This window comes from Meriones unguiculatus, chromosome 1 (assembly GCF_030254825.1).
Source record: "Meriones unguiculatus strain TT.TT164.6M chromosome 1, Bangor_MerUng_6.1, whole genome shotgun sequence".
In the NCBI taxonomy this organism is placed as follows: domain Eukaryota; kingdom Metazoa; phylum Chordata; class Mammalia; order Rodentia; family Muridae; genus Meriones; species Meriones unguiculatus.
In genome coordinates this window covers 136,704,412-136,723,223 of record NC_083349.1, presented here as the reverse complement: position 1 = coordinate 136,723,223, position 18,812 = coordinate 136,704,412, and the positions used below count along the sequence as shown (strand labels likewise).

General features: G+C 37.2%; 1 protein-coding gene across 11 annotated transcripts in view; it reads right to left on the bottom strand.

Annotated features, from left to right (window-relative positions):
• Positions 1 to 18,812, bottom strand: part of Dgkb (diacylglycerol kinase beta) — a 696,100-nt gene that overhangs the window by 430,836 nt on the left and 246,452 nt on the right. For 8 of the 11 annotated variants that reach the window (XM_060367267.1, XM_060367311.1, XM_060367318.1 and 5 more), the window contains 2 exons: positions 15,888 to 15,920; positions 4,087 to 4,203 (listed from right to left, as the gene is read on the bottom strand). In XM_060367267.1, the coding sequence (XP_060223250.1) occupies positions 4,087 to 4,203; positions 15,888 to 15,920 (150 nt within the window). The remainder of the gene's footprint in view (positions 1 to 4,086; positions 4,204 to 15,887; positions 15,921 to 18,812) is intronic. The other 3 variants (XM_060367280.1, XM_060367295.1, XM_060367299.1) reach the window with 1 other exon arrangement.

The window sequence follows — 18,812 nt, the reverse complement described above, 5'->3', positions numbered from 1 at the left end:
GTATCCCAGGTATAGCCCTCTCCCTCATCTCCTCTCAGAACAATAGTTTTTTTTTAATTTTAATTTTATTTTTATTGATTACAGTTTATTCACATTGTATTGCAGCTGTAGCCCCCTCCTCCATCCCCTCCTAATCCCACCCTCCCTCCCGCTTTTTCTCCTATGCCCCTCCCGCAGTGATAAGGGAGGTCTTCTTCCCCTTTCCTTTGACCCTAGTATATCAGGTCTCATCAAGACTGACTGGGAACTCCTACAGCTGATAAACACCTTCAGCCAAGTGGCCAGATACAAAATCAACTAAAAATAAAATCAGGAAGTAGCCTTCCTGTATACAAAAGACAAAAGGGCCAAGAAAAAAATTAGGGAAACAACACCCTTCACAATACCCACAAATGACATAAAGTACCTTGGTGTGAACCTAACCAAGCAAGTTAAAGACTTGTATGAAAAAAGCTTTCAGTATCTAAAGAAAGAAATAGAAGATATCAGAAGATGGAAAGATCTCCCATACTCATGGCTTGGCAGGATTAACACAGTAAAAATGACTATCTTATCAAAAGCAATCTACAGATTCAATGCAATTCCCATCAAATTACCAACACAATTCTTTATAGACCTTAAAAGAAAAATTCTCAACTTCATATGTAACAACAAGAAACCTAGAATTGCTGAAAACTGTCCTCTACAATAAAAGATCTTCTGGAGTTATCACCATCCCTGATCTCAAGCTGTACTATAGAGAAACAGTAATAAAAACTGCACGGTACTGGCATGGAAACAGAATGGTAGATAAATGCAATCAAATAGAAGACCCAGAAATAAACACCCACACTTATAGACACCTGATTTTGCCAAAACCATACAATGGAAAAAAAAGATAGCATCTTCATCAAATGGAGCTGGTTTAACTGGATGTCTACATGTAGAAAAATGCAAATAGATCCATACTTATCACCCTGCACAAAACTAAAATCTAAGTGGCTCAAAGACCTCAATATAAAAATGGACACATTAAATCTGTTAAAAGAAAAATTGGGAAGAGGCTTGAATTCATTGGCACAGAAGACAACTTCCTGAACAGAACACCAACAGCACAGGCTCTAAGATTAACAATCAATAAATGAGACCTCATGAATTGAAAAGCTTCTGTAAAGCAAAAGATACTGTCATCAGAACTAAATGATAGCCTACAGGTAGGGAAAGAACCTTCACCAACCCTATATCTGACAGAGGGCTAATATCCCGAATAAATAAAGAACTTAAGAAGTTAACCAGCAACAAATCAAGTAACCCAATTAAAATGGGATACAGAGCTACACAGAGAATTTTCAATAGAGGTACATCAAATAGCAGAGATACACTTAACGAAATGCTCAACATCCTTAGTAATGAGGGAAATGCAAATCAGCACAACCCTGAGATTTCACCTTACACCCATTAGAATGGCTAAGATAAAAAACTCAAGAGGCAACACATGCTGGAGAGGATGTGGAGAAAGGGGAGCCCTCTTCCATTGCTGGTGGGAATACAAACTTGTAAAACCACTTTGGAAATCAATCTGGTGTTTTCTCAGACAATTAGGAATAGTGCTACCTCAAGATCCAGCAATACCACTCCTAGGCATGCATTCAAAGTATGCTCAACTATACAACAAGGCCATTTGCTCAACCATTTTCATAGTAGCTTTATTTGTAATAGCTAGGAGCTGCAAACAACCTAGATGTACCTCAGTTGAGGAATGGACACAGAAATTGTGATACATTTACACAATGGAATACTACTCAGAAAGAAATCATGAAATTTTCAGACAAATGGTGGGATCTAGAAAAGATCACCGTGAGTGAGGTATCCCAGAAGCAGAAAGACAAACATGGTATATACTCACTTATAAGTGGATAGTAAACATATAATATAGGATAATTGTACTAAAATCTGTACACCAAAGGAAGCTAATCTAGAAGGAAGATCCTGGGTAAGATGTTCAATCTTCATTCAGAAAGGCAAATGGGAGGAACATCAGAAGAGGGAGAGGGAACAGTACAGGAGCCTATCACAGAGGGCCTCTGAAAGACTCTACCCAGCAGGGTATCCAAACATATGCTGAGATTCATTGCAAAACTTTGGGCAGAGTGCAGGGAATCTTATGAAAGAAGGGGGAGATAGAAAGACCTGGAGGGGACAGGAGCTCCACAAGGAGAGCAACAGGACCAAAAAATCTGGACACAGGGTATTTTCTGAGATGGATACTTCAACCAAAGACCATGCATGGAGATAACCTAGAACCCCTGCACAAATGAAGCCCATGGCAGCTCAGTGTCCAAGAGGGTTCCCCAATATAGGAACAGGGACTATCTCTGACTTGAACTCATGGGCTGGCTCTTTGATCACCTCCACCTGAGGGGGGAGCAACCTTACCAGAACAATAGTTTTTAAAAATGGTAATAAATGTATAGTGACACTGAGTTCATGTTCTTTGAGAAGATTATTGAACAGATAGAAAGTATGCAAAATATTTGTAAATAGGGCTAGAATACTCGTGTTATCTTAAACACCAGCAAATGTTCCTTGCTTCATTTTCATGATGAAAAATACATACCTAAGCATGTGGTAAATGCACTTATATTTAGAAATTGAGCTTATAGGCAGTAACCCAGAATGACTAACAATTTAAGCTACTCAGTCTTTATAATTTTTATATTAATTTTAAGTGTCAGTAGCTCTTGGAAAAATGAATGGGATCACACAGTAAAATTTTTGCTATCAAAATTGTGGGCATATTTCAAATTTGAGATGAGCCATATGTGGGATTAATGAATACATGGATATGATTTCCAAAAGTGACACCCAGACATAGCCTTTGTGATAGAATTATATCTATAATAGAGAGATAAATAGATAGATGGATGAGTATAATACCTTTAATTTTTTTCTAACATTTAAGTTTAATTACTCAGGAAAGATTTTCTATTTGTGATGTATTTTATTAGATTACAAAAATTACCTCATTATCAATAGGTAAGCAATTATTATTTAAATTTCAGTGAACTTTTCAACTCTAATCAAGCAGTTATTAGACATATTCTGTTTACTCTTAGCTGTGCTACTGATTATGAGATATGAAGTATGTGACACATAGTATCACAAATAAAATAATAATTATTAAAGATAAAATCATTAATTAAATATGATTAAAATTAATGCATGTTAAAATCTAAAGTATGTATGCAACTGAGTGCCACACTCATCCATGTGGGAAACAGTTGCTGGAAAGCCTTAAACCTCAAATATACTAAGAAGAGAAGAAAATACAATTCAGAGAATCATTCAGGTGAAGACATTTAAAAAATGAAATAATCACACAATTCTAAATATTAACTGATATTGTTTACTTTAACAAACACTCATTTTTGATAAAATCTAAATAATCAAACATATCTATTGTATAAAATGTTTTATAATGTAGGTGGATAGGATGTTTTTTATGTCAGAAGTTACAGTGATAAGTCATAGGTTTATAAAAAATTTCATTTCTCTTTGTCTAAACTAGAAATATGTATGAAGATGTTTGATTTAAAATGTAAAAGTATGTATATATTACACTTGATACCTCATTATTTTATTTAAAAGAAAATCATTCTTACAAAATGCATGTTTCTATAAGCTTAATTTCATAATCAAATTAACTCTTCAACATCAGACAGTACAAAATGTGTGCGTGTATGTGTGCATGTGTGTGTGTGTGCCTGTGTGTGATTATAACTGAGTCGAGGCAGACAATAGAGGTAAACAACACGTGTAAATAGTAAAGTTAAATATTAATTCTAACTTTCAGATGAACAGATTTTTTTGCCAATTTTATTTTAAATGAGGACAAAATTATAAATGATGAATCTATCCAGAATGTCATTCTGTCAATCAAGTATAAGACTGACATTTTGATTAATTAATAAATGATCTTTCTAAAGAAGTCTACTGAGATAATACAAATGATGAAAGCATGTGTTGATAGCTGAGCATTTGCCCTTCTCAGAGTATGGAAGTAACTGACACACATGCTACTATAATTTGGACTTCTGCAAACCTTACCTGCAAACCTTGTCCATCCATCGTAACAGAATTAGCTCTTTGCATCTTGTTCCTGTCTGTCACTTTATTTGGCTGCTGGCAACTGCTCTTTTCCTTTTTAGCTGTTGACTGCCTTTCCTGTAAAAAAGAGACAAAATATATATAATATATATTTTATAAACTGGATTAAAACTGAAGAGGCATGAGTAGTGTGTTAAAGGGAACCTTTTAAAAGATCACTATGATTCTAAACAACTTAGGTCCAATCAGCTAATCTGAAATGTGTTCTGAAAAATATGAAATCTCTTCCTTTTAACCAAATCAACATATTTCATAACATCATGATCAAAATATTATATCAGATAAAGAACTTTATGGAAGAAATTAAAATTGTAGTGATCCAGAGGCATCCAATATAAAAAGTGTGTAAGAACTATTATAATTTATTGCTTTCATAAACAACGACATTGAAATATTACAATTTAAAGGTTCTGATTAGTGCTAAAGTAGTGTTAATGGATACACTCATCTTTGAATGTCTGGTAGAATTCTGCCCTAAAACCCTCTGGACATGGGCTGTTTTGGTTGGGAGATTTTTGATGACTGCTTCTATTTCCTTAGGACTGTTTAAACTGTTTATCTGATCTTGATTTAGCTTCAGTAGGTGAAATCTATCAAGAAAATTATCCATTTTCCTTAGATTTTCTAATTTAGTAAAATACAGAATTTTGAAGTAAGACCTAATGAGTTTTTGGATTTCCTCACTGTCTGTTGTTGTGTACCTCTTTGTTTCTGATTTTGTTAATTTGGATACTCTCTCTCTATCTTTATTGAGTTTCGCTAACGGTTTGTCTATCTTGCTGATTTTTACAAAATAAAACGAAAAAAACCAGCTTTTGGTTTTATTGATTCTTTGTATCATTCTCTTTGTTTCTAAATTATTGATTTTCAGCCCTAAGTTTTATTATTTCCTGTCATCTACTCCTCTGGAGTGTGTTTGCTTCCTTCTGTTGAGTTTTCAAGTGTGCTACTAAGTTACTAGGGCGGGATCTCTCCAGTTTCTTTATGAAGGCAAGGCGCTTAGTGCTCTGAGCTTTCCTCTTAGCACTGCTTTCATTGTGACCCATAATCTTTGTTATGCTGTGCCTTCATTTTCACTGACTACTAAAAAGCCTTTCATTTCTTTCTTTATGTCTTCCCTGACACAGTGGGTGTTGAGCAGGGGGGTTGTTCAGTTTGTAGGCTTTCTGTTGTTTCTGTTTTTGTTGAGTTTCAGCTTTAATCCATGGTGGTCTGATAAGATGCAGGAGGTTATTTCAGTCTTCTTATATCTGTTTAGGTTTGCTTTGTGACTGAGTATATGGTCAATTTTAGAGGAGGTTCTGTGGGGTGCTGAGAATAAGTTACATTCTTGGGTGAAATGTCTTGTAGGTATCTGTTAGGTCCATTTGATTTATGAGGTCTGTTAGTTTTATCCCCACTTACTTTCTGTCTTGATGATCCGACTATTGGAGAGAGGGGGAAAAACAAAAGATTCAGAGTAGCTAAAACAATCCTATCAAATGAAAGAATTTCAAGAGGTATCTCTATTCTTCACTTCAAGCTTTACTATAGAGCAACAGTAATGAAAACTTCATGGTAGTGGCATAGAAACAGACTGGTTGATCAGTGGACTCAAATTGAAGATGCAGAAATAAACACACACGCTTATGGTCTCTTGATATTTGACAAAGGAGCCAAAACCATGCAATGGAAAAAAGATAGTATCTTCAACAAATGGTTCTGGTCTAACTGGATGCTTACATGTAAAAAATGCAAATAGATCCATATTCATCACCCTGCAAAGAAACCTCAAATTCAAGTGGACCAAGGACCTTAATATAATACCAGATACACTAAATCTACTAGAAGAGAAAGGAGGGAAGAGCCTTGAACTCATTGGCACAGAAGACAACTTCCTGAACATAATAACAACAGTTCAGGCTCTAAGATCAACAACCTCTTGAGTCTCAAAAGCTTTTGTAAAAAAAAATGCCAAGAAACACTTAAAGAAATGTACAATGTCCTTAGTTATCAGGGAAATGTAAATGAAAATAACTCTGAGATTCCATCTCACAGAGGTCAGAATGGCTGAGATCAAAGACCTAGACCCCTGTTAGAAATAGTCCTTGTTCCCCTCACTTTGGGAAACCAATTGGTTACTGAGCTACCACAGGCTACATCTGAGTGGAGGTTCTAGGTTATATCCATAGGAACTCAATGACTGGCTCTTTGGTCTCCCCACCCCCGAAGGGAGGAGCAGTCCTGTTAGGCCACAGAGGAGGGCTTTGCAGCCAGTCCTGAAGATACCTAATAAAACAGGATCATATGAATGGGGAGGATGTCCCCCCTATCAGTGGACTTGGAAAGGGGCACGGTGGAGATGAGGGAGGGAGGGAGGGACTGGGAGGGAATGAGGGATCGGGACACGGCTGGGATACAGTTAATAAAATGTAACTGATAAAAAAAATAAAATAAAAAAACAAATATAAATACTAACACAAGGCAAAGAGAATGAAATAAATAATTTAGATGATAATAAATAAATAAATAAATAAATAAATAAATAAATAAAGACCTAGACCCCATGCTCAGAGGAAGCCCATAGGTTGCTCAGTTTCGGAGTGGGTTTTCTAGCAAGGAGATAAGGGGCTGTATCTGACATGAACTCAGTGGCCTGCTCTTTGAACACCTCCCCCTGATGGGGAAGAAGCCTTGACAGGCTATAGAGGAAGACAATGCAGCCAGTCCTGATTAGACCTGATAGGCTAGGGTCAGTGGGAAGGGGAAGAGGTCCTCCCCTAACAGGGGACTGGGGAAGGGGCCTAGAGGGAAAATAGGGAGGGAAGATGGAACTGGGAAGAAACAGAGGAGGCTACAGCTGGCATACAAAGTGAATAAACTGTAATAAATAATAATAAATATAATAAAAAATAACATCCTGGAGATGAGGTGGAGAAAGGGGAGTCGGTGGTAATGTAAACTTGCACAATCACTTTGGGTGTTTTTTCAGAAAATTGGGAATAGCATTATCTCAAGATCCAGCTAAACCACTCCTGGGTATATATCTGAAAGATGCTCCATCATTCAGTAAGGACATTTGCCCAGTATGTTCATAGCAGCTTTATTGTAACAGCCAGAGTCTGGAAAACATCTAGATGCCCCTAAACCAAGGAATGGATACAAAAATTGTGGTGTACTTACACAATGGAATACTACTCATCTATTGAGAACAAAGAAATCATGAAATTTGCAGGCAAATAGATGGAATTAGAAAAGATCATCCTGAGTGAGGTAACCAGACCTAAAAAAACACACATGGCATGTACTCACTTCTAAGTGGATTTTAGCATATAGTACATGGTGAGGATACTCTGAGGCACAGACACAAAGAGAAGTAACAGGGGATTCAGGGAAGGATGAAGAAATCTCTTTCAGATGGGGAGAAAGAATAGACAGAGGTAGTGGCTGAAGAGAGGGAACAAGGTAGAAGGGGACACAGATAAAGGAGAGCCTCGATTTTGGAACTGGGAGAGAGAGAGAGAGAAGATGGAAGAAGGTCCACAGAGAAAAGAGAAACTGAGGGTGGGGGTATCTCTCTGACAAGCTGGAGACAAAGTCAGGATAGGCTCCTGGAAGGATATGAGGGGTACTCAAGCAGAGACTCCTAATAGCAGCGACCATAGAGACTAAAGAGGACACCTTCTAACTAGACTAATCTCATAGGAGAGGGAGGGAAACACCAACCCACCCACAAATATTTTGGCCCAATATACCCTGCCTACAAGAGGTGCAGGGATAAAGATAGAGTGGATAAAGCAGAGACTGAGAGAATGCCCCAACCAAAGACCCATCTATCAGAGTGTGCCAACCCCTAACACTATGAAGGACACTCTGTTAAGCTTACAGACAGGAACCTGACAGTTGTCCTCTGATAGGGTCTACCCAGCAGCACCTCAAGACAGATGCTGAGACTCACAGCCAAACATTGGGCAAGATGTATGGAGTCTTGTGAGGAAGAGAGAGAGAGAGAGAGAGAGAGAGAGAGAGAGAGAGAGAGAGAGAGGACAGGTACCCTACAAAGATATAGCATGTGGGTTAGCTTAGGCCTCATGTGGGTCCTCTAGTAAGGAAAATGGGGACTCCAATGGACAGGGACTCACTTGCCAGCTTTTTAAAAATTATTTTATTTTTTACAATGTATTCATTTTATAGCCCGATTGTAGCCCCCTCCCTCAACTCCTTCCAGTCTATCCTCCCTCCCTCTTCACCTCCATCCCCTTCCTCTAGTCCACTGAAAAAGGAAGTTCTCCTCTGCCATCTGTCCCTAGCTTATCAAGTCTCACAAGGACTGCCTGGATCCTCTACCTCTGTGGCCTGGGAAGGCTGCATCACCAGGAGATATGATCAAAGAGCAGGCAATAGAGTTTATGACAGAGGCAGTTCCCCTTACTCAGGGACCCACATTGAAACTGAGCTGCCTATTGGCTACCTCTGAGCAGGGAGTCTAGGTCCTTTCCATGCATTGTCTTTGGTTGGCACATCAGTCTCTGCAGGACCCCCCTGGGCTGAGATATTTTAGCTTTGTTGGTCTCCTGTGGAGCGCCTGTCCCCTCCATGTCTTTCTATCCCCCTTTTTTCCATAAGATTCCCTCCACTCTGCCCAAAGTTTGGCTTTGAATATATATATATATATATATATATATATATATATATATATATATATCCAGAAATTAGACACTTGCCAACTTCTAGATCACCTTCCTCTGGTAGGACTGCCTTTCCAAGCCACAGTGGAAGAAGACAGATTCAGTCTTGATGCACCTTGATGAGCTGGGGTGGATGGGAAAGAAAGCTCCCTTTTTTTGAGGAAAAGGGGAGGGCCAGGAGGCTGGAAAGGGGGAACTGTGGGACTGAGATGAGAGGAGCAAAGGGGCCACAAGAATGTGAAGTGTATAAAAAAATAAACATAATTTCAGTTCATGTCTCATCCTGAAATTTAGCTTTGCACTTTCAATCTCTCCCTCTATGTATCTAAAACACTTAGCATTCCTTGAACAACTACTTGGCCCCCCCATCAATGGCTTAAACAAGTATATTACTATTTTTTCTAGATTATTGTAAACATCACCTATTGGGCCAACATCCTTTCATCTTTGTTTCCCTTCATCAGTATTCTACAGAGAGACACATCTCTTTGCTCTCTCAAGCTACAGACGCCTCCTCATTATTCTTTGATGACAGCAACCACTCTTCTCCTTCGGGACTTGCAACCGATCTGTACTCTGTGAAAAACTAGCTTTGAGTATTTTGACAATTTGGTCTTGAAATTCACGACTCTGGCATGATGGTAGAGAGGTTTCTCTAATCATTTAATCTTTATTTCAATACGAATGTTATACTCCCAAGTTTTTCAATCAAAGTCCCATGTAGAAGAAAAAGTCCTACTGTTACAAAGCAGACCTTAATCATTGCCTGATATCAAGGTAAATAGATAAAAAATAGAGTAACAACTAAGATTTAAACACTAAAGTTTGTAAAGTTCATAAAACATTGCATTTAGAAACTTGGGAAACATCTAGGCTCAATAAAAAACAATATGCTAATTGATTAGCAATGTCTGGACACGGATGCTTCAATAATTTTGTTCCCATTACTTCCTGTCACTTACATGTCATGTTTGCTCTAGAAACTTGTTAATGTGGGATCTCGATTTTTTTTTTAATTTGAGAATATATTCTTATGTAGCTTTAAAAACATTTGTCTTAGGTACACAAGGTTAAATTAGAAATCTTCAGGGACAGAAATACTAATCAATATAGTTTAATTAGTTTGCAAGTTCACTGAATGTATTCATGGCATAGTTAAAAGTGGATGGTGCAACAGAATTCTTATTGTTCAAATTTAGAAAATGGTATATTTTCTGGTAAAGGAGTGATTTTTTTTTTTTTGGTAAATTTTCTTTCTAAGCTTTCAAATTACAGCTTTATCCACAGATAGTTTTAGTCAGTATAATAAGGAAGATGATTCAATTGTAGGCTGAGATTTGAAGTTAGGAAGCATGGGTTGAATCACTCCTTTGCTGTTTAGACATTACATAATCTGAAGCTCCTAAGCTAAGTGGTAATAGTTTCACCAACTCCAAAGAGTTGTTTAGCATTAGTACCAAAAATAAAATCATAAAACTCGCTAGTACTATATGTGCCCAATAAATACAAGATACAACTTAAAGTTAAATAGATGATCTTTTCCCTTCAGGAGGTCATTGGAATTGCCATTGGAAAGAGATTCATAGTTGCAAAGTCTTGTTGATGAAAACAACTTGTTGATGAAAAACAGCATGCTTAAACAATTCATGCTTAAATAATCGAGGCAAGCACCTGTATTTGAAAGTGCTCCATTGTGTCCGTTGAAAATAATACTACGGTGGGTAGAAATGAAACAGTTTACTTAACGCTTCTTTGATGCACGTATATAAGGCTTGGGGTCAAAATATACGTGAAAAATACTTTAAAACCATGATTCTGCCACATAATGCATTAGTCGTTATTTAGCATTTAATTTCTACAATGCCAAGATAAGAAGAAACAAATGAAACTTATGATGGTTAGTTGCTTTATAATTGGGATTTTATACCAATGTATTTATTTGTACCACACTGAAAATTTATACTAAAGTAACAACAGTCTATGAAGAGCCTCCAAAGCATCTATTTGGTTCTAATTATAATCATCCGTCTGAAGATGGTCAGACCCTCTGGACATCATCAAGAGCAGAGAAAAAAGGAATCATTCTGTGAACAGTATGTGGAGGGCACTAACTAAATGCTGTAGAGTACAAACATTTGAAAAACAAAATCCTTAAAACCCAAAATTGAGGTTTCTGCTGATGAGATTTTACATTTGAAACCTAGAATTACAAGAAAATTATCTATAGAGCAATTTTGAAGATCTTCAGTACAGGGGGAGGGGCTGAGTCCATGTTGGAACATTTGCCTAGCCTCTCAAAGCCCGCGGTACAAAACAGAACATGTTATTTATTTTACATTTCTGAATATAAGTTACCTACTCTAAAATGGTAATCATTCACTTAAAAGCACATATATCAGGAAAACAAGGTCGTTACTTGGTTCAGGGAGAAATGTTGGTTGGGTGAATTTGGAGACACAATCAAGATTGTAAGTAAAACACAGAGGAGAAACTGATCATTTAGTCCCCATCCCGTTTGCTTATTATTATACTCATCTGTTTAACATCGGTTTCCAACATGTCTGAGATATTTATGGTGTTTTACATACACAGCATCAGTTCACAAAGAGAATAGTTAGATGGGGCCTCTGACATCCACTTGGAAAATCCTTGCTTGCTTTCTCTCCTGTGAGGACCAAGGAGGGGAAACACTTGCATCCTTGAAAAGTGCTGTCCAGAGAGTTCCACCTGCCCCTCTACAAGTGCATTAACCTTGCTGGCAAACTACATTATTATATTAAAAGTCCAAATTCCAATGTTAAAATTCCCATCCCCTCAACATCACACAGGAAAATGCTTTGAGAACATTTATGAGCTGGGTTTGCCTTTTAACCTGCAGTTTCGTTTTTCAGCTTTTTTGACTTCTAAATCACAAGGTAATTCAAATTTTCTTCTGCAAGATATGTTATCCTAGATAACAACGAGTAGGAAAATTGTTGGTTTAGTCAATAGAAATTATTCAAACATTGAAAAGAACTACTCTAAAAAACCACAAGAATATAGAACACATAACCACAAAAAAAATACAGTTATTGATATTTGAGCATTTTCAAATATCAACCGCTTGTGTTTGCTATGCAGACATTTTAAACACAGAATTCAATGTTCTGTGATTCTCAGGCTTCGCGAGTCACGCAACAGATCTTAAGGGGGAATGCATTGTATTAGAATTCCAGGAGAATAATCATCATAATAAACAGAGCAGAAAAGCGGGGCACCATTCACAGAAAGCAGAAAGATGGAAAAATGAAATAAAAAGACCCCGCTTTAAATACGTGCTCTACAAACAAGCTTTTTCTGTACCATGCTGATTCTAAGAGGAAGAGTGTTTGTACATTGGTGAAAACCGCTCTCTCAAAAGAGATGTTCATGACAATACTTAAGCCTGCTACCATCGATCACGAGACAACTACACGCAGCGAGTGATGATTACCTCCAGCTCAGGACTTTCTCCTTTCCGAGCAGTCTCAGCGTGAGAGAACAGCCGCAGAGCACTTAGCTTCTCACAAAGCCACAAAGAAGAGTGCTCTGCCCTTAGCAGCATTGCTTGGAGCCCAGAACTTGCCTGCTCTGCCACTGCACGAGGGGTACGCATGGGATTACCACCCTTCCTGAGACTGGAGCAAGACCGCAGAAATCACCCAGAAACGCTGCGAAATTAACTGACACTGTCATGCTCCTGCTTACCGTGCTTGAGTCCTTTCCAGACATCAGGGGTCGCAAACTTAAAAGCTTCGAGACACAAACCTACTAACAGCTACACAGCTATCCCTGCGGTTGGGGGGGACCTATTCTAAAATTTGAATATTTCACTGACCAAATTTACCTCAAAAAAGCCAAAGCCTCTATAGGAAATCCTGGGAAACTATAGTAAAATTTCATTGATGACCAGAATTCTTGATTAAAATTATTCATAAAAGTTAAGCACAATGATATAAATTCTGGTGACATCTATTTCATGGTTTGAAATATTTGGGGATTTATTTCTTTTATTTTATGCCTATGAGTGACGTGACTCCATATATGTATGTGTACCACATGTATGCCTATGGAGGTCCGAGGAAGGTATCAAAAGAGGGTGGCAGGTGCCCAGGAACTAGTGTTATAGACCGTTGTGAGCTGCCACGTGGATGCTGGGAAGGAAACCTGGGTCCTCTCCCAGAGGAGAAAATGATCTGAAACAGTCAAGCGACTTCCCAGATTCCACTTCTCAGTTTTAAATGAGCATTTGCTTAAACGAAAGTAACGCTGGACAAAGGCGTGTGTATGGGTTTAGAGCAACGCCCGGAGGGTTGTTGCTTATTACTGAGCCTACTACATTACAAAGTCACCATTTATGTCACCTTCAAGGTGGGAAGATTTATACCAGGATAAACAGAGAAAATGGAGACACTAGTGCTGGTAAAATAACAACCCAGTAATAGCAGGTGCTTGAAGAAGTGAGTGGAGCCTCGCTGTTGTCACTGTAGTGAACGTGACGAAAAGAAGCACTTTCGAGGGCTTCATTGCTGACTAAGTGCTCCTACCCTGGCATACTTGCTGTTGGGTTGCTTATCTCTGAGGAGATGGGATACTGCAGCTCAGAATAAAATCCAGCCGACTTTTAGTAACTCTGGGTGGGTACTCACTCAACCCCTAAACTTGAAGGCATGTTTTGTGACGTGAACCAGATGTGCAGGGTTCCTATACCTCATTCCCTGGATAACTTCAGAGATGAGTATACAATACAGTCTTTCCATTAGAATGTCCCAAATGGAAAGAAGACCATTGAAGAATGGGAGTACCTCTGTCTAAATAATTTAATTTACTTTTTACTAACAAAGGACAGCGCAAATACAAAATAATGCAGCATGATATATCTCATTTAAAATCTGGCTTTGTATGCTTGCCTGCATCACTGTGTACACATGCTTCCTGCCGGCTACAGTTCCTAGAACCTTAGAGAGGGGAAGCAGGTCTTCCATACACGTTCAAATCACTGAGTCTGTTAGCCAAAGTTCAACACAGTGAAGGCTGTGGCAGCCCCAACACAGTTCTGCCAGTTTAAAGTGAACTTTCATTTTATTAAGAAGAGTTATAATGGAGGGAAGGTGGGATTAGGAGGGGAGGAGGGAGGGATTTATGGGGGCATACAAAGTGAATAAAGTGTAGCTAATAAAAGTTAAAAAAAAAAGAAGAGTTAGAATGTAATTATTTCTCACCCTTGAGCTTTTAGAATATGAATAGACAGGTTTGTTGCCATAAAAAGTAGCTTTTTGGTCTGTGTGTGTGGAGAGGAGGTGTGGAAACAACTGGTTTGGGGAATGAAAGCCTTGAATTTTGCAGTACTTTAAAACAAATGAAAATGTCATAGGGCCACAAGACTGCTACAGTCAAGAAATGCTTTGTGTTACTAAATAGAAGATGGCCTCACAGGAAAGTCTTGGATCCTATGTAAAAGGTGTGATTCATTATTAATGGTTCAAAAGTTCAATGCTTGATATAGGTATGTGTTTCTCTGTGTCATGCTAATATTTTAAATGCATATTCCACTAACATGTTAGAAATCATTCTGCAGAATAGAATATAAGGATGTAAGTGGAGTATGTATGTATGTATTTGTGCATTCCTTCATGCATATATCCATATTTGAGCTTCAGGATATTTTAGAACAAAATAGATGAAAATAAAACATATAGGATAATTTTCAAGGATAGTGACACACTAAGATTTATAAATGTATGTTTGGATTTAGAGCAACATTGTATCTTATTATGAAAATAAAGCTGACTGTAGGAAGACGTTAAAAAACACAATACAGAAAAGTTTCTATTGTAAAAAAGTAAAAACAGCATATCATATTAATAGATAGTTTGAAATTTTCAATCAATGTACATTAATCACAACGTGTAGCAAATATGGGTACCTTTCTAGATGAACAAAATAACATGATTAAACCTCTAATTTATTGTCACCAACTAGACCTACAATAGAGGCAAGAATAAAGTTATAGACTTGAAGCTGTAAGGTGAATTTTCTCACCATTGTGAAAGCAATGAAATGATAAACTTTCAAAATTTCTGTCACTATAATATATAATCTAGCATCTCTGCTTTATATTGAATTGAGAGAAATGATGCCAATTTGCTTAAAACACTCATATTTCTTTCAGATTAGAAACATCATATTTCAAAAAATCTCTCAGTATGGTTTCTAGTGAGCGTATCATTAAAACTAAGCCTTGTGATAACTCTTAGAACCACTCTATTCTGCAGAATGTACATTGATGAGGAAGGGGAAATAAGTATGACATTTACAATCCATCCATTCTCTGATTAAATGTGTTTCTGTGTAGTAGTCATATATTAAAATAACAACTATTCCCTAGAAGGTGGATTTTATTTTGATTCTTAAAAAAAAAAACAAGAACAAATCCTCTTGGCAATTGGTATTGGAGAACAGCTATTGAATGGAATATTGTCATAGAACAATATGGATGATTAATTACATTAATGAAAGGGTAAAAATAACATTTCATTAAAATGACCTCATTGCTGTGTCAATGCTTACAGTTATTTGCGAACATTGGCCACACAGTGTTATTAAGCTGCATATGGCGCCATATGCTGCATGATGTGGCTTCTCTGTTTTGAAATGAGAGGTGTGTCTGTGTGAGCAAAGTTTCCCAGCACACTTTTATCAAACACGACATGCTAATGGCCTTCGGGAGCTGAAGCGGTTTGGATTTTTGCCATGTTTTTACCATTGCTATTACACATTTCATACATGAATATAATACATGGCGGTCATACTCTTTGCAAAATAACCGAATTTTTCTCTAGGTATTTTGTGACACATAATATCTGGTATTTGAAATATTGTCAGAAATATAAATTGAAAAATCTTTAAGATAATAAATAATGCTTATTTTATTTTGTATTCATTTTAACGTGTTAACATCATATATCATTTGGAACCATTGAAAATACCCCTTACATCAATATAAGGTGATCATGACTCCCAGTTGTAACAGTTATAACATTTTTTCTTACATACCTCAGGAACGGAACCTCCTGCGGTGGGCATAGTCTGAAAAAAGAGAAGTTTATATAAAAGCAGAAAAACCACAGCTGAAAACAAAACCCCAATGCATGTGCTCATAACACCGTATATCTGTGAGCTACATGAATCGGAACCGTAGTCCTCCCTGGAATAGATAGACGGGCCTCTTTCCACCAAACAAGGAATGCCCAAAGCAGAATATGCGAGACTGTGAAGTGTCTCACTCAATGATGCCTTCCATAACTCAGCCCGCACCAACAACAGTCCCTCAAGCACTTTGGCTTCCCGTGCCTTTGCACATTGTACCTTTTTAGTGTGATAGTCTTACTACTCTCACGGTAGTTGCTACTGTAATCACTAAGAGTATTCTTTTTATTGAAATAGACTTTTATCTAATAAATTCTGTTACAGTCTCCTCCTCAACTCTTCCCAGTGGCTCCCCAAACCCCTGCCATCAAGATCTGGCCTCTTTGTTTCTCATTGGGAACAAACTGGCTTCTAAGGAATAAAACAGATCCAAAGCAAACAAACAGAAAGAAAAGAGACCAAGAAAAAAGCATGAGGAACAGATATAAATACAAGAGATCCACCCATTTGCACACTCAGGAATCCCATAAAAACATATAACCAGAAACTATAATATATACACCAAGGACCTGTAGTGTGAAAAAAAAACTAAAAATTAATAAAAAAGACAAAAATAAAATGTCCTGAACAACTTAGAATATAAGGAACACTTCTAAAGATGTCTTTGCCAAAGAACTTATCCTTAGTTGGCATTGACTTCCATACAGCCACTTCTCTAACTTTACACCTTTCCCCTTATCCTTCCCAGCATTCCCTCACCCACATGCTATCATGTCATCCTATAGATTGTGCCTTTCAGAGGCAACAGAACTAATGGTACATGTTCCCTGCCATCATGTGAAAACAAGTGAGATAGTACTACCCCATTACTGTTAGTAAATTTCTAAAATTGATATATACTCAAATAATAAGACTGTTATATTTGAGAATAGTTTATAAAGATTAGGCTAAGTACAAAAACGTTAGCTTCGATGACAGCATATCTTCCATTATCTACCAGTGCTATGACATTCTAAGTCACCTGAGGAATGCATGTGTGTATGTGTATGTGTGTGTGTGTGTGTGTGAAAGAGGAAAGAGTTTCCTGGACTACAGCTCTGGCAAGGTCTTTCATAATAGGAGTAGCAAATACTGCTGCCATAGAATTTGAATCATTTTCTTTAAATTGAAAAAGAAATTTTAGTCTAATATATCACAGACGAGGAGAAATCTATAAAAATCATTGATGCTATTATGGATTGATAAGAGTCTTGGCAGAGTTTTCACCGATTCTTGATTTTAATAATAATCCTGATTTCTAATCCTCCAGTGTATGGAACAGGTGAGCCAATGACTGATGGACAAAATCTGTCCATTTCTACCAAATCCAGTTCCAATCTCTCTGTCACCGCAGCATTCATCTCTCTCATTTTGATCTTCGTCCAGTCGTATGTCACCAACTAGGGAACACAGACTCTTGAGCAACCAAAATGAGAGCTTCTTCAAGGACTGTGGTCAGCAAGAGTCTCAAAAAGTTTCCAACTTCGAAAAGTGCATTCTCCTTTGTCTTCTGGAGGGAACAACTAACTGGAACGCCAAATGAAGTGGTTGTGGTTCTATAAATGGTTCAGTGTAACAACTGAATACAATGCACGTGTCTGAAATAGGACTCTATTTCCCTAGCATCTAAATAAATGAATGAAAACAATAATGTTTCAGATAATCATCGATATTTATACCTGGGCAGGATAACAAGTAATAATATGAATTGTTGTTCATTTTCTTAGGTGTCAGGATAATAATTTCATTATGCAGAAAATTATGCTTAATAGTAAAAGGTGTTTGCTGAAATATTTTGGGATTTTGTTTCAAAATAGATGTGACCTACTGTAAAAATCTAAGTTAATAAGGAATTTAGATTATGTACAGATAGGTGTGCATAGAATAGAGCATGTAATACTTAGAAGTATAAATGTATTTTAAATGTATTAATATGAATCTGTATAACCTCACATATACAGAAACAGTTGTAAATACATGAAAAACATAACAGCAGTTATTGTACATAAGTTTGATATTTCCCAGTAATCTCTGTAATGTGTCTGTTAAGTATTATATAGTTGAGAGAAAATAAGTTATGTGCTACTTTTCCATTACATGGTTTAGAAATATATGAGAATATTTTCTCAATAAAATTAAAATAAAAATATGTATTATTCTGATATAAGCAAGTAATGTTTGGAGAAAAGGAATGGCTGTATGTAGATGGGAAAGAAATAAAGAGCACGTTTTCATGGTGACTTAGAGTTCTATTTCCCCAAATGAGAAAATAGAGTCAGTAGGCTGGTGGAAAAGGAAAGCAGAGAGAGCTGGAGGTCAGAGTGCTAAAAAATGTATGATACCCAAGGAGCTAGTTACCATGAACATTCAGATGTGGTGGAGCCTACACAGGCAGGAATGTAACTTTTCCATTGTGTTGGTATCATGCCAATGCGTGATGGTTAAGAAACAGAGGTATGCAGTTAGCTTCCAAAGAGTCTCAATGTAGGAAAACACAGGGACATGCAGATGTGAGTAAAGATCTAAGTACTAATGTCAAAAGCCAAAGTTGTATATCACATTGGCAAAAACCTCAACAGGCATAAAAGCAAACAAATAAAATTATTATAGAATGAGCTCAACGTCTCTCTGTCACTGTGTTACCTTGTCTTGAGTAAATAGTTTATGGATACTAATACAAGGGCCCCTCTTTCTTAGATCAGCAGAGATATTAGCTTGCCACTGGACTTAACGTGGTTAGGTTCAGCAAAGATCCTTGGAGATGGAGAAGGTGAGGAGGCAGGCTGAACTTCT